Below are 15,090 nucleotides of genomic sequence, written 5' to 3' on the forward strand. Positions count from 1 at the left end.
ACCCAGTATGGTCGTCTGCTGCTGTAGCCCATATGATTCAGGGTTTGAGTTGTTATTTGCGTTACTGTTGCCTTACTATCAGCTCGATCAGTCTGTCTATTCTCCTCTGACATCAACCAGATGTGTTCAGTATTTACTCTTTTTTTTAGACCGTCTCTGTAAATCCTAGAGAAGATTGTATGGGGAAAATCCCAGTAAATCACCTGCTTCTAAACCAGTAAGCTTCAGAACCAGCCCAGACAGTCTCATTCAAAGTCAATGAAATCTCTTTCCTTCCCTGTTTTAATGCTCAGTTTCATCAAAATGTAGACATGGTCATGGTCAATGGGCCTCCATGTTGCTACCATTTGATTGGCTGATTGCGTATTTGCCTTAGTGAGCAGTTGAACAGGTGTAACTAAAAAAAAAGTGAGGAGTGTTACAAAAAATGAAACGTTTTTTTCAGTCTTATCAAAATAACAGATTTAAATGGATTTCTAAAGCTATTTATTGGTGTTTCTGTAATAGGCATGTAATAGTGAATGACATCAAAATCAAGAATTCAGGCTATGAAGGCCTCATCCATAATTTCAGCTCTTCTCCGTTTGTCATCCTTCTTTTTTTTAATACAACGAGTCTTCCTGCCCTCACTCACCTTCTTTTTCCTATCATCAAGTTCTCCTCTTCTCTATTCCTGTTCACTTCTGTGTTTAATCAACTCGCTGTGAGTTCAGCCAAAAAAAGAGACAAGAGGGGCCCATCTGAGTCGGAAAGGACAAAGAAGGCTGACAGACCTATTGAAAGTGGGATACCACCTAAATTAGCTGTAAATAGACTGCGAATCGGCTGCTTTAATAACCCAGGAGGAAGCTGACGACCAGGAGGTCACACAGTTTCCATGGTGATCAGGTAGTCAACATGACAATAAACTGAAGCACCCCATTAAAACTCTTGGACAAGCCTTTTCTGGTGAAAAGACTCTGTGCCAAGACTGCGAGCAGCTTGGTTGATGTGTCGCTGCTGCTGCTGCGCTGTTACTGCACCTGTGTAACATTTTTATCTTTGCTGTAGTTTTAAACAGGAAGATTATATTTCATTGCATGTCTAAATAAAGGATACTTCTGCTGAAATTCAGCACTTTTGTGATCGTCAATAAAAAAGATGATCAAGCCAATGATTAACCAATCTACCACCATGTTTTGGTGGGGCACTCGGGCTCAGAAGGTAAAGTTGGTCCCTGTCTCCTCTTGTCTGCATGTTGAAATGTTCTTTTTAGTGTGAAAGTGCTTTAAATGGTCAGTAAGGCTAAAAAGTACTGCATGAACACCAGTCTATGCACCATTACAATTTACACCAATCAATATTTTCAGGTCTTGTTCTCTGCTGTCGTAAAGAGAGGCGAGTGTGAAGTCGTACATCAGATTGATTAAACTATTCCTGGATCTGTTCTTTGACAGAAAATGTCATCAGCTTCATCCTTTTGGCAGTTTTAGCCCACACCACACACATTGAGATGATTCTGGGACCGTAAACATGGTTTGCACTGTATTTGAATTTTAGTGGAAAAGTCAGCTCGTGAAATTTATCTTACTAATATTCAGTGTTCTGTTATGAAGCTAATGTTGTCTTGTAGGGTAACAGCTGTGAGTGAACACAGGTTTTGAAAATCCTGCAGGCTTTTCTGTCGCTGATGCTGAAGAATTTAGAGCTTAAAGCATTGCATTCAGGAGCTACAATAGTGAAAATTATACTGAATACAGCTTGAATGTGGTAGTATCATTACATAATTTACCATAATTATACTTTTTTCTTGTTTTAAAAAGGTTAGAAGGAAGGGGCTTGTCTTCGGTAGCTGACTGAAATTCCTTTTATAAGCCGTGTTTCCACTTTTACGCTTATAATTCGTGAAACCAGTTGTTAAATCAGTGAGGCTCCACCTTCACTTTCAACCATGTAATATCAGACTGCTGAAATGACAGAATTAATACCTCTTATTTCATCTTGTTTATCTAATAACTCCACCGCTGAGCACATGTGGTTAATAAGTACATAGGAGGTAAATTTGTGATTCATTCGTGGGATATTTTAGCTACCTGAAAGCTGTAAAAGTGAAAGAGTGATTTGACTGTCTGTAAACAGACTTATTCTAGTTTAGACCCATCTAGTAAAAGCATCGAAATGCCTTTTCCCACACTTGAACTGTTATTTCTACATGAAAATGTGTTTTAGACAGCATTTTATAGGCTTTTTTAGGGAGTCTCTACATCCATTCGTGGATGATGATAAGAGCTGAAATTAGCCTCGGGCACGTACAGATAATATATTTCTAATAGACTGAACAAAAACAATGTGCATGCAAATTTCTCTTTTTTTTTCCACACAGTTTTAGTTGTGAATCTCTAGAGTTTTATACTTCTGGCACCTGGTGTTGTTAGTGATGGCTGAACCTTTCAACTTCAGTATTTGCTAACTTTTTACCACCTACTAGCTTAAAGCTTGCTGACAAACTCTCTCTGTGGAGTAATTTCAGTCTGTCAGCTCGGCAATCACCTCCCCTGACTTGTTAATCGTGGTCATTACGGTGTGAACACACTTTATAACTGCCTTTGGCTCACTGCTGTTTCTTCACCTTTAATAAGCACGGTTCAAAAGCCAAACGGGTGTTAAAAGTATTAAATTGTTTTAAAAAAAATTATTAGCGGAGCTGAAAATATGAATAATGCATGATTTGAAACTTGGAACAGGTTTCTTTCTCGCCCCCATTTTTTTCTACTGCTCTCACTCTGTCTCTCCTGTCATTGTTCTCATAATCAAATTATTATTAAAGATATGCTGATATGAATAGGAGTAAACTAAAAATAATGTGTTTAAATTTGCCGTGGATGACGGAACATTTGCTTTTGAGAAAGGCCTGATCAGCAGCACATCTTCCTACAACCAATGGAGATCAGTCATTATTCATTTAAAAAAGGTGTGAGGAAAATCGAAGTACTTCATGCTGTAGAGAGCCTGGCTTTTCCAAATACTGAATTATTTCGGGATATTTTTTGGATCATTGTTCAGTTGCTAATACCCTTGAAGAGCTAGATCTTTTGAATTAATATATTCTTTAATATATTCGAGAAAATTTGATTGGGTCTATTTTTAATATAAATAGGAAGACGGCTTTTAAAATGCTACAAACGTAAAAGGTTTATGTTTGGAATTAAGTCATGGAGGTTTGAAATTAGGAATTGTGCACTCACCGGCTGCTTAGTTACAGTTTTTATAGTACTGGTTGGGAATATGTTTTGTCTATAGAACTCTCTCAATTCTTCGTGACACCTTTATACTCCATTCTCATGCTAGGTTTGAACTTCAGCAGCAGAACTTCTAAAGCCCCTCTTATTTTAAGCACAGGCTGGAGGATCCAGAACAAGGACCTCTGGAGCATTTAAAAAGGTTTAATGGAGTGAATAACACCAATATAGAGAGCTGTCAAAATGTCAAAAGAGGAAGCACATCAAGTAAATGTGATGTAAATGACAATAGAGAGTGGACAAGGAAGGAAGTGGAAAAACCTTTGCAGAAGAGCAAAAAATCACTCAAATGTTATCAGAATCAGAATCAGAATTCTTTATTAATCCCTAGAGAAATTTTGTGGGTTACAGTTGCTAAAGAACAGTAGCATTAACAATGACAAATTAGACTATTTATCAATACAATATGTTAATATATGAGGAATAGCACAATATATACAACAAATACAAGTCACCAAGTAATAAATATTCAGGGTTGACAGATGTGATTATAAATAAATATCAATAAATTGACAGCAACATTACAGAGTAAGAAAGAGTATGTGCAAAAAGGATGTAACCATTGCTTGATACCACACTGATAGCAAAATCAAGGGGAGAGTAAGTGACACGACTGCATTATATATGCAACAGGTTGATGAGTGGATGAGATCAGGCAGAAACAACTAAAACAGTTTTGAGACATGACAAAAACTATTTACTGGATGTAGACACTCCTCCACTTCATAATTTGCATCTAAATTTGCCATTTCCACCTCAAGTTATTAGACACTGCAATTGAGACTTTTCTAGGGAAGAAGTGCAATTTTCATTAACACATAAGTGGAGGAAAGGAAATGTGAGTTTCCAGAAAGATGGCTCGAATAACTTTCAAAGCAAAAAAGCAACAGAGGATCATATAAAAAATCCTACAATGAAAGCACACTATTATATAAATGAAGTTACTGATAACATTCACAGTAAAGTTGAAAAGGTAAACTGTGCATATTGACAGAGGTGTGTGAGTTTGAAAACAGAAAATGTAAATCTTGGCTGTTTTTGTTTCATATTAACCTCCTAAGACTGGAACTCTTTCATGGCATGCATTTTTAATTTCTCTTTGCTATTTGGGCTGATTGGGACCTGGTGAATGTGAAAACAAAGAATTGCCTGATTTTTATTTTTTACCTGATTTTTGTTTCTGACAAAAATGATCCACATATGAGGACATTCATTTTAAATTTATGTCCTCGTGAGTGGATATCAGGCCCCTGTGGGGCAAAATTTGGTTTTTTTTGGGTCTAGACAACCCAAAATGTGATGTCTACATATGTTGACGCCAGGTCCTAGGAGGTTAAGAATAATTTTTTTATTTCCTCTTCACCTTATAATAAAGTTCCGCATGCTCTTGAAAATGAGCATCACATAGTCTAGAATATGCATGAGATCCACACCAGCCACACAAAAATCATTCACAATTTGGTATTTTAATATGTAATGCCAGCTTATTAAAAGAAAGGCAGGGACAATGAATCCACACAATGGGCAGAGATGGCAAAGGGGAAGGATGAAGCTTTCTTTTTTGAATATAATCGGAGAAGAATATCTTTTATGTAAGGTGATTTTAGACAATATTTTCTTCAACTACAGGAGCTTTTGAAACTTCCCATTTAAACATGTGTTCAATGTTATTCAGTCCTGTCTTTTGTGCCACACAGAAATATAGCAGTTTACTGTGCTGTTGTTAACCACAGATAAGCTAGAGGTGAGGTACAGACTGGACAGCAGCAAAGATGCAGAGATACTGAGGAGCAAAGTGAAGAACCTCGCCGACCGACAGCTGCATGTTATTACCATCAGTCGACTGGCAGACGTTGTCTCTATGCAGGTAACACACGTGCAAACAAAAAGCACTCAACCCGTCTTCTTAGTCAATAATAAACAATAAGTCAGCCTCTGTCAGCAGAAAAAGCAACAGACAGGAGGTTTATGAAATAAAACCTCTCTGAAAATCAGTATTTACATTATATCATTTGTTGTATATACCAAAGTACTTACTAACTATTCAAGTGTTGGCGTTTATTTGAAAGCCCGTTTTGAAGGGAAACCTTTTATTTTCTGTCAGATTGACCAGAATCCCAAAGAGGACTTCAACCTGACATCTGGTGTAGAATTCAATGGCATAAGGTCGCTGGTTCTTGGCAGAGTGCACGGTAAGTGAGACAGCAAGGCCTTTCAGGCTGAAGAGCACTCAGACAGAATTATTTTTTCTGCTATATCAGACAATAAGGCTTTCAAAACTTTCCTCACTGGTTCCCTCACTGGAGGCGGTGTTGTCTAGACTATAGGGTGTATACGACACAAGGTTTGCTTTCAGTTTTACTGCACAAAATGGCAAGACCAAAACTCCTTCCAGGCCAGAAACAACTATTCCCTGCTGTTAACATAACACCAGCTTTACTACAACTTTAAAACTTCATTAAGTGCTAACCATAGACAGTATACAAAATGAAAGCTGCTGTGACATCACCCACCGGTTCCTGAAAGACTGAGACGAATGGTTCTGCCATTGCAATCTTGGTTGCATTCAGTTTTCTGTTTTTGAGACTTCTAGATCATCTATGTATATTTTCCCCTTCTGAAAAAACTAAATCCATCCATCCATCCATCTTCATCCGCTTTATCCGGGGCCGGGTCGCGGGGGCAGCAGCCTAAGCAAAAACTAAATCAATTGCTTAATATTTTTTAAAGGAATTTTTTTTTAAAAAAAATGCCAGATGCAGCAAAATACATTGCGAGTTAAATTATTTTTTATAGAAATTCATCAGATGGCTTAATAAAACTTCTGTTTTATAAATATTTGAATTTTCTGGCGACTATTTAATCATTCAGGCTTTAAAGGGTTAAAGCTGTGAGTCCCGACTCCAGCCAAGCAGCTAAAGCTTGACTTTCAACAAGTAACAAAATCAGTGACCTCAAATGCACTAAGATTCGTTTCAGGGTCACGTCACAGGCAAAAAGTACAGAGACAATGAGCCAAAGAACAGAAAAGCTTCATATGTGTCTTCATGCTTTCTTGAGTATTTTGGGACTTTTTTTGTTTTGTTTTGTTGGATTCTCCAGTAACCTTGTTTTTGTTCCCAGCCATTTGTCAGCATTATTTGTACTTTTTTTGTTTTTGTATAAAACATTTGATCATTTGTAACAACTAAATGTACAACATTAGCATCTTTAATAGAAGGTTCACTGATGCCAGTTTTCACCTCATAGCGAAACTGCATCAGTAACCTCATCATTGTCATCTTCTCCTAGTAATTATGAGTGCATTGCAGTGGAGTTAATAGACCTCAGACTATTTGGAAGAGAGAAAACCAGACACTGATTATTTGGTCAATACTCTAAATCAGCCGCTGCACCTACCACTTTGAAGCAATATTCTTTCAGCTTGTTTTCTTATTATCTGCTTTTGTTATGCCCAAAGTATTATTTTTCCTTTTTGTTCTTTAGCAGAGTTACAGTAGCACTGCTAAAGCAAAATCAATTTTAAAAAAGTGAAGTAATCACCATCCTTACTGTACATTTTATAAAACATCACAGTCTGTGTGCTTGTCCTTTCTCTATAGATTCTGAAGGGTTGGATCCGGACTTGGCTCAGATTGCTTCTCTGGGTTTCACTGGCTGTCTATCTGCTGTCCTCTTTAACTCCATCAGCCCTCTGAAAGCTGCTCTGCTCCACCCAAAAACTAGTCCAGTTACCGTAACTGGTCCGCTGATCCAGTCCATTTGTGGCTTTACTTCAGCCAACCTCTCTCATGCAACAGAAACCACACACCATCTATCAGGTAAGAGGGTTATTTCCTTGCTCTCTTTATTGGTATTGGAGATTGAAGGAGATTGGAGTGGTGGCAATGATGGTCAAACCCCAGTGTCTCCAACACAGTTTTGTTCTGTCCCTCGCATGGCTTCAGATCACGCAGAGAGCATTTCAGAAGCAGCGCATGTTGTCTGCATGGGGTCATCTGTTTTGAAAGTTGACTGGATTTTCTCTGCTGTTCCTGTATCTGACTTCCTGCTCCCCTTATCTGATTTGTTCAGCTTGAACTGGCTTACATAAAAAAATAGAGCTGGTGCTATTTGCGTGACGCAGAGTGATTTGCTTTGAAATCACTGGCTGATTTCTTTTCTTTTCAGATGCTTTTTATTTTTGTTTCTTCGGACACCTCAGTTTAGGCATCTAATTCAGGCCTCTTTACACTAACTCTGCATGTTGCAAAGTGTCAGTTAGCTTGTGCATGTGCATGTGGCATCAGGAGATCCTTTAAAAGCATCCATATGGGACGAGTTAAGAATGACACCACTGCTACTGCCACAGCAGAAATGCCAAAGGACACCCGAGACAGCAAGTGTTTTGCCAAATGAGAATGAAAATTAGAAAGGACTGGTGTCTCATAGGCAGAAAAAGTATTACTTACTTTCACTTTAGACCGTATATGTGTTTAAAACTATTAATACGTTTTGAAAATATAATATTGTGTCTCTACCAATGATATCTGAATTTCTAAAGCTGCACATCCTATTTAATGAGCTGTTGCTTCCTCAGTTGTGTTATATGCAGATCTGGAACCACGCATAACGACTAGGTGAAGACAATCTCGACGTTTCATGGGGCAATTTCTGCTGGATGATGGTTTTTCTGCATTATTCCTGCGACTAGGATAGTGTCAAACATCAGTTTTTTTATGTCAGCCTCTACAGATGTTCTTTTTACAATTGCAAATGCATGTGTCAGGGAAAGGAATTAAATGTAATGACATTATCCTGGTGGTTTGCATAATTAGAACATCATCCAAATAGCTTTGAATATCATCATAAATGCAATGTCTGGTCTCCCCCTGCAGATTTTCAAATAAACACTGCTACAAAAAAAGAAAAGAAAGATGCTAAACTGCTTACCACTCAGACTTATCATGTCTCAGGTTTCTGCACAGCGGAGCAACAACAGTCATAAAGGTCATGTGCTATTCTTGTAAAAGTCAGCCTAAACGTATTACAGAAAATAAAGGCATATATTAAAACTAGAGATGGCACGATACCACTTTTTTATGTCCGATACCGATACCGATATCATAAATTTGGATATCTGCCGATACCGATATGAATCCGATATAGTGTTTTTTAATCAACAAAACAGTTTTTTAAATATCTTGCTGCATTTTGTATAAGTTCATACTCAAGTTTAAAACAACAACTACACTAAAGCTATTCTGTTATACCTGTATACAAAAAATATATTTCATAGTTCAGCAATACTGATAAATCTAATAAACTTAAACCTACACCATCCTCCCTATTCTGGTATTTTAAAGAGTACTTAGCGTAAATATTAAGCAACCTAACTAATAGGGTTCCAACTCCCAGCAACAACAAAAATAAATAAATAAAAAATAGGGAACCACCCATCACGCTCCACCTCATGATGCTTAATCGACGTAATCAACTTTAATTTGATGCAGTGTGAAAAAAATGCACAGAAATCAATTATTTTTCAAGAAATATTAAATAGATTCAACATCTTTCTTCAACAAAATTGCAGACTGCACAGATGGTACCTTCCCAAAGGAAAAAGTACTATAGCTTACTAGGGTATATATATTAGACTTAATAGTCACTATATACAGTAATGGACTTCTATTCATTTTACATCAAATTAAAATTTGGGTGTAAGATTCGGATAATTATTTATTAAAAGCTAGACATTTTAAATGAGAATAAGAAAGAAAAGTATGTCTTTGTGCCCCCTTTTCCCTGTTAATGCCCTATCGGCCCCCCTGGCTAAACTTTGCTAGATCCGCCCCTGCACAGTTACCAGCCGTCAGCTACGTAGAAAAAGATCCTGATGTAGAAAGTAATATTAAATAAATTCTAACAGCAGCTGATCAAGCTTAAACGTGCTGCTGTTGTTCAGCCGCTGGTTTCCTCTTTCTGGTGCAAAGTGGGCCAAAAACAAACAACAGAGACGGACTCGCGACAGAAAAGCCGATCAGCTGATCGTTAAGCAGTTTCATGATCGAAGTAGCAGCAGGAGAGGCAGTCGCTCCATATATCGCTTGTTAAGCTTAACGCAGGAATGCTTTACATTCAGAGATGGACTTACACACTTGCTTTACTTCTCTCGGGGATAACTTTGTCAGAGATGAAATGCCGGGTTGCTAGCGAAGCTCCACATGCTATCCAGACCACCAACAGGTCCCGCATGCCACAGCCGCTCTATCACGTGATGCATACTGCTCCGACGTGCTAACGTTCTGAGGCGAGTTACGGCGTGTTGCAAGTTTGTGAGGTGCTTTCGTGATATTTAATGGATCGGATTACATTTTTTATTTTTCTCCGATATCCGATCCAGTAATTTAGGTCAGTATCGGACCGATACCGATACGTAATATCGGATCGGTCCATCTCTAATTAAAACACAGATTTGTAGTTAGGGGGCAACGCTTGGACATGTCTCATCTGTGAAAGCTACAGCATCCTCCACACAGGTCAGATAGTGAGTAGCAAACACATCCTCCAATATTTGTAATGTTCCTTTACCGCACAGCCACGGGATTATGTTTCCCATCAGACTCAAATAATTAATATTACTGAAATTCCTATCATAGGCACTTCTGTGTGGGTGATACCTCTCCAACTTCATGATGTGGATGACTCTAATGCTGTTGTGCACTGCAGTAACGGCTAGAAAATGAGGCAATTAATTTGAACCAGTGGTGAGAGTTTGCGTTGTCATATCCTTCCCCTGTGGTCACTCATCTAATCCACTCTGAAGTCCCACCGTAGATGATTCCTGTTTCCCTCTCTCTGCATTCTCTTTTGAGCATGTCGCAATATCTATTTTTCGCCTCACTAATGGCCATCCTTTGCTTCCTTATTTTTCTTTTTCTCTTATCTATTCTCTGTACTTTATTTCATCATCTTCTTTCAGTTCCCCTGTGATGCTTGTGCTGCAAATTCCCTCTTTTCTCTTTCATATTTTCATTCTCCCTGCACCTTTTCTTCTATGTCTCTGTTCTGCAGGCCAGTCTGGATCAGTGGGAACAGGTCAGCCTTTAGTGAATGCCATCAGGAGTGACTCAGCTCTCATCGGAGGTACTGTGGCAGCAACCTGTTTCAATGTGGCTCTGCCATTATCATCAATCATGAGACAGAAACTGTGTACAAAGCCAACGGGGATAATGTGATGTCAAGTCAGTTAATAGACAGTTTCAAACTTGTTCTCCTATCACATCTTTTTTCCTTTATTGGAATTCATTTATACCTTTCTTTTGACACACCTCAGTGCAGAGGAACTGGCAGTGAAATGATGATTAAAACTGAACTGCATGTTGTGCAAATGAAAGCCCACAGCTGCCTCTCAAACAGCTTGACTGTGTCTGAATACACAAAGGAAAACATGGCTAATTAGAATACAAATTACGTTCGACTCCAAGTACAATTCCTGTCAGTTTTTGTTATTGCTAACATCAGTGTAGATACCTTCTAATAGCTCAAATTGCCCAGGGAGCCTGGAGAAAATGTGGACCCTGCAGTACTAATGATGAAGCAAAGCAATTTTGTTTCCTGTGTCTGTTGGGCCACTGACCACTCGCCTTCAGATAGGAGTTTTATTTCATAATGTTTTGTTTCCAGTTTGGCTCTCCGGTGATAATTTATTCCAATTGAAAATAAGACAAACGCACTCAATTGTAACCAGTTTAGTTTCCTAAATCTGCTTTCATTGTAGAACAGCAATGAATAGTTTCAGCCTTTTTCAGGAGTTTCCAGAGGTTGTGTGTGTCCTGCATTATGATTTGCATAAAGTAGTCCAGATGGTGGGCACATGCCATAAGTCTATAACTGGTTTTATTTCAATATGTAAAGGATTAAGAGAGTTGCAGTTATTTTTACAAGAAGAAATGTTAAGATGTATGCAAACTTGAAGAAACTTTTAATTTCAGCTTTGACAATTAACAGGTGTTAACAATTCATGATGCATAAAATGTTTTTTCTTTTGATTACATATAGTTCTGACATATTTTAAACTGTTGCAGGTATATTTTCAGCAACGTATTATAAAATAATATCTCACCTCCATGTTACACATATGGCTGGGTGTTTCATTAGAGACTGCTGCTCCTTTTTCTCCCGACTCTCTTTCCTTTACTGACAGCTTGTGTACACCGTACTTGTGGTTCTGATGAATCATGTAAAGCAAACAAAAGAAAATTATGACATCCTTAGAACAGGGTGATATGTGCTGTGGCTTTCTGTGGAAGTCTTGTGAAAGACAAAAAAAATGTCCCAATAAGGCCAATTGAAATTCCCTGAAATGTTCAAAACTCAGTCCAATCCACAAATTGCTGGCTTGAGAATTTCACAAGTTTTTCATTAGACATGAAGAAAAAGCAGAAACAAAGACTCAAACAGATTGTCTCTACGAACACTGACTTTTAGGAAAAATGCTAGTGTGATACCAAGAAATTATGAAGAAGAGTTTTCATTTTTATCAAAGGCAAAAAAATATGCTTTGAATTTCAAAATGACATTTTTAAAACTGTTCCATTAACACTGTTCAGGTGTGTTAATGGAATTGTTCACTGTTCACTTTTTCTTTTTATGAGTCAAATCAGAACTTTTTGATTGCACCTCATAGTTGCATACCCTGTATTTGCTTTTTTAAGTAAGGCTGCCGTTGTCGTATACAGTCTCCAACAATTCTCTATGTCTACCGAACTGGAGCCTAAGCTAAGGGATGTTCCTATTGGCTGCTTTAAGGCACTTTAGTATCAGCTTTTCAGACTGAGAAGTTACATCCACTGTTTATGTGAAGTCTATGGTTGATGTCCTTAACATATACTTATATTGCCTCTGCCATACTGTTATAACTTTGTCCATTTATTTGCTTTGCAGGTGTGATAGCTGTGGTGATCTTTGTAACCGTGTCTTCATTAGCCATAATGGCCCGATTCCTCTACAGGAGGAAATGCACATGTCAGCGCCAGGAAGTAAAAACAGTGAAACCCGAAGACAATCCAGAGTTGCCATTCAGAAGTCGGATCACTTCACAGAACGGTCCCACTGAGAACCAGAAGGAATATTTTATTTAAGTGACGGTTCAACTTGCTTCTGACCTGGCAGTGTTGGAGCTGAGGGGACAGACAGAGATAGAGATGCCTTGTCAAGCCTCAGTGCTTTACACAACAAACTGAGCCTGACTACTGGCTCAACAAGACAGGAAGACGCAGACAGAAACTCATGTTCTTTCATTTTGTTTGCTTTGTTTTTGCTTCTATGGTAGTGTTTTTAAACAGACTCTAAAAGTGGTCATATGTCAATATCATCGGTGGAAAAACTGTACATAGAAAATGATGTAAATGTTACAATTCTGACTTTATATCAACCACTCTTGTGATTATTGAAAGAACAGGACAAGAACAGGAATGATGTTGATAATGAATGTCTGCTGTTTTGTCAGTGAGCTCAGTTCATTTATTTTAATGTTATATTTCATGGTGGGAAAGAAAAGTGTATCTGTTCACAATCAACATGTTTGTGTTCTCTTTTCTTTAACATCTGTTATTCATGCTTCTTTCATTGTTACACAAAGCAAAGTGTGGCTTGTATTCATTTTCTGAAATCTGTTATCTGAACAAAGGTGGAAAAACCACAGATTGGTAAAAGTTGAGGTACTGATTTAACTTCTTTGCTCAAGTAAGTAAAAACCAAAAGGCTTTGGTTATGTAAGGACATTGCTGACTATTTTGGTTCAACGATAGCAGACTAATGTCTTCATTTTCTCTCACGATGTCACTTTTCTCTAGCGCAGGCATGTCTTTGCTTTCCACTCATATTCCCTGCATATATGTTTTTCGTCTTTCATCTCTATCACATCTTTTTATATCACGCATGATAAACACCAGTAATGGATACACCACACTTCATTACTTCCCGCCTCCAGTTCCTATGAAGGCATTCCACTTTTTGTCCCAATATCATTTTTTTCCTTTTATCTGAAAGTCAGTTAAGTATGAACAACATTTTTATGTATCAACTGGTGCAGACCAAAGGACTATATGAAAAATGTATAACATAAATATTATATTTTGAGCCAAGTACCTCCAACCCACTCTCTGGCCAAATAAAAAACCCAAATTGCTCCTATAAGTTTCACCTTCATTGAAAACAACTTGTTTAGGTTTATCAAGGTTTGGTTTAACAACACAAGAAATATATTGCTGTACTATGTAAAATATTTTGTCAACCCATCACTCCACCCCAATCTCCTCTCTGTGGAAGGTTAGTGAGATTAGAAAAACCTCATCTAAATTCTTCAGTTTCTCTCATTGTGTTCATTGCTCTTAGCCGGGAATGGTGTGAAAATTAAATGTAGTGAACCGCTTGCATACACAGTATATGGTCATGTTTTTGCTGAGAACATTGTAAGTTGTCTTTTTCTATGGTGTATTTTAAGCAAGGACTGGATTTCAGTTTTATTGTATTTTCTCTTTTCATCCCAGATGTCATTAGATTTTATTAGCTGATTCAGCAGCATCTTCGTGTGCAAGTTAAAAAATTTCATTAAAAAAGTGAGTAAATGACCCCTACGATAAACCCGAGTTGAACTGAGGAGAAGTCGTGGAAGTGTGTTTCAATGATGGCACCAAATGCTTGAAGACGATGCAGGGCATGCTGGGAAAAACGACATAGCTTTATCACTCCACTACATGTAGAAGCATGCAGACGGGCCTGGAGGATGTGGATGTAATGAGGAACAGAAGACCAAATAATAATGTTGATTAAATGCAAAACCACAGACTAAAGAGGACACTGAATCAGTTTATATAGTGTGAACTCTTTAGTGAATGTCGTGTTGAGTTGTTTTGAAGAGTACTTTTCAAGGTGGTGTTGATAGGTTTGGTTCTCTCCTAGTAGTGCTTCACTTCTGAACTATAGCAGCACAATCCTTTTTAATCATACTGAAGGTTTACTGTGGTGTTAGTGAGTTAGAGTGACCTGCTGTTAGAGTTTAATTTGTACAGCTATTTTAGTAACAAACACGATTTTTTGTTCGTTGAATTGAAAATAAATGATCTTTTTCTGAAGTGGCTTTATCTTTTCTTTCACCTGAATTATAACCCTGCAATTTTATTGCATTATTAACCTTTTTGTTCTGTTACTGAAGCTGTAATTTTTCCATCACTGACTCCATTAACATGAGCACAGTCTCTGCGAAATGGTACAGAGTAGAGTTGAATCGATGAACATGAGCTTTAGAGCTTGATCAATGAGCGGCTTTTAGTACTTGCAAGACGCTCCATCAATTGAGATTTAGACAGCTAATGTCTGAATCAATTATTTCTCTGTTAAATTAAGTCGAAACAGCAAATTTAATTACCATACATTTACATCTCTGAATGTTAGGCTCTATAAAAGTTAGGTGGGACTTTTTCTTCGCCATGTGACATTTCTAATGGATATGAATATGCATCTATCTGCAGAGAGGAGATAACTTCACCGTTTGCTGCTTTGTGATGCATTCAGGTGCAGAAGATGTCGATGTGCACCTAGCCTCTCTCCGAGCTATAACAATAACACGTGAACACAAAGCTTTGACATGACTGTGCTTCCCACGATTGCTGTCCACCTACTTTGTATGTACTCACACACATACACACACACATGCCATGACGATTCAGGTGACAGCAGCTGGGTGGTTGTCAGCAGGTATTATTTACAGGAAGAGACACATCGGTGCCTCTAATAGCGCCTCATTAGGGAGAACAAGAAAAGGACTTGT

General features: G+C 37.9%; 1 protein-coding gene across 1 annotated transcript in view; it reads left to right on the forward strand.

The window, feature by feature from the left end:
• LOC102214986 (contactin-associated protein-like 4) overlaps positions 1 to 14,343 on the forward strand; it is a 109,610-nt gene extending 95,267 nt beyond the window's left edge. Inside the window, exons 20-24 of the mRNA XM_005733747.1 lie at positions 5,012 to 5,145; positions 5,383 to 5,470; positions 6,881 to 7,099; positions 10,332 to 10,403; positions 12,204 to 14,343. Of these exons, the coding sequence (XP_005733804.1) occupies positions 5,012 to 5,145; positions 5,383 to 5,470; positions 6,881 to 7,099; positions 10,332 to 10,403; positions 12,204 to 12,400 (710 nt within the window). The 3' untranslated portion in view covers positions 12,401 to 14,343. The remainder of the gene's footprint in view (positions 1 to 5,011; positions 5,146 to 5,382; positions 5,471 to 6,880; positions 7,100 to 10,331; positions 10,404 to 12,203) is intronic.
• Positions 14,344 to 15,090: the final 747 nt, after the last annotated feature.

Source organism: Pundamilia nyererei, unplaced genomic scaffold (assembly GCF_000239375.1).
Source record: "Pundamilia nyererei isolate P.nyererei 1_Seehausen unplaced genomic scaffold, PunNye1.0 scaffold00054, whole genome shotgun sequence".
Classification (NCBI taxonomy): Eukaryota; Metazoa; Chordata; class Actinopteri; order Cichliformes; family Cichlidae; genus Pundamilia; species Pundamilia nyererei.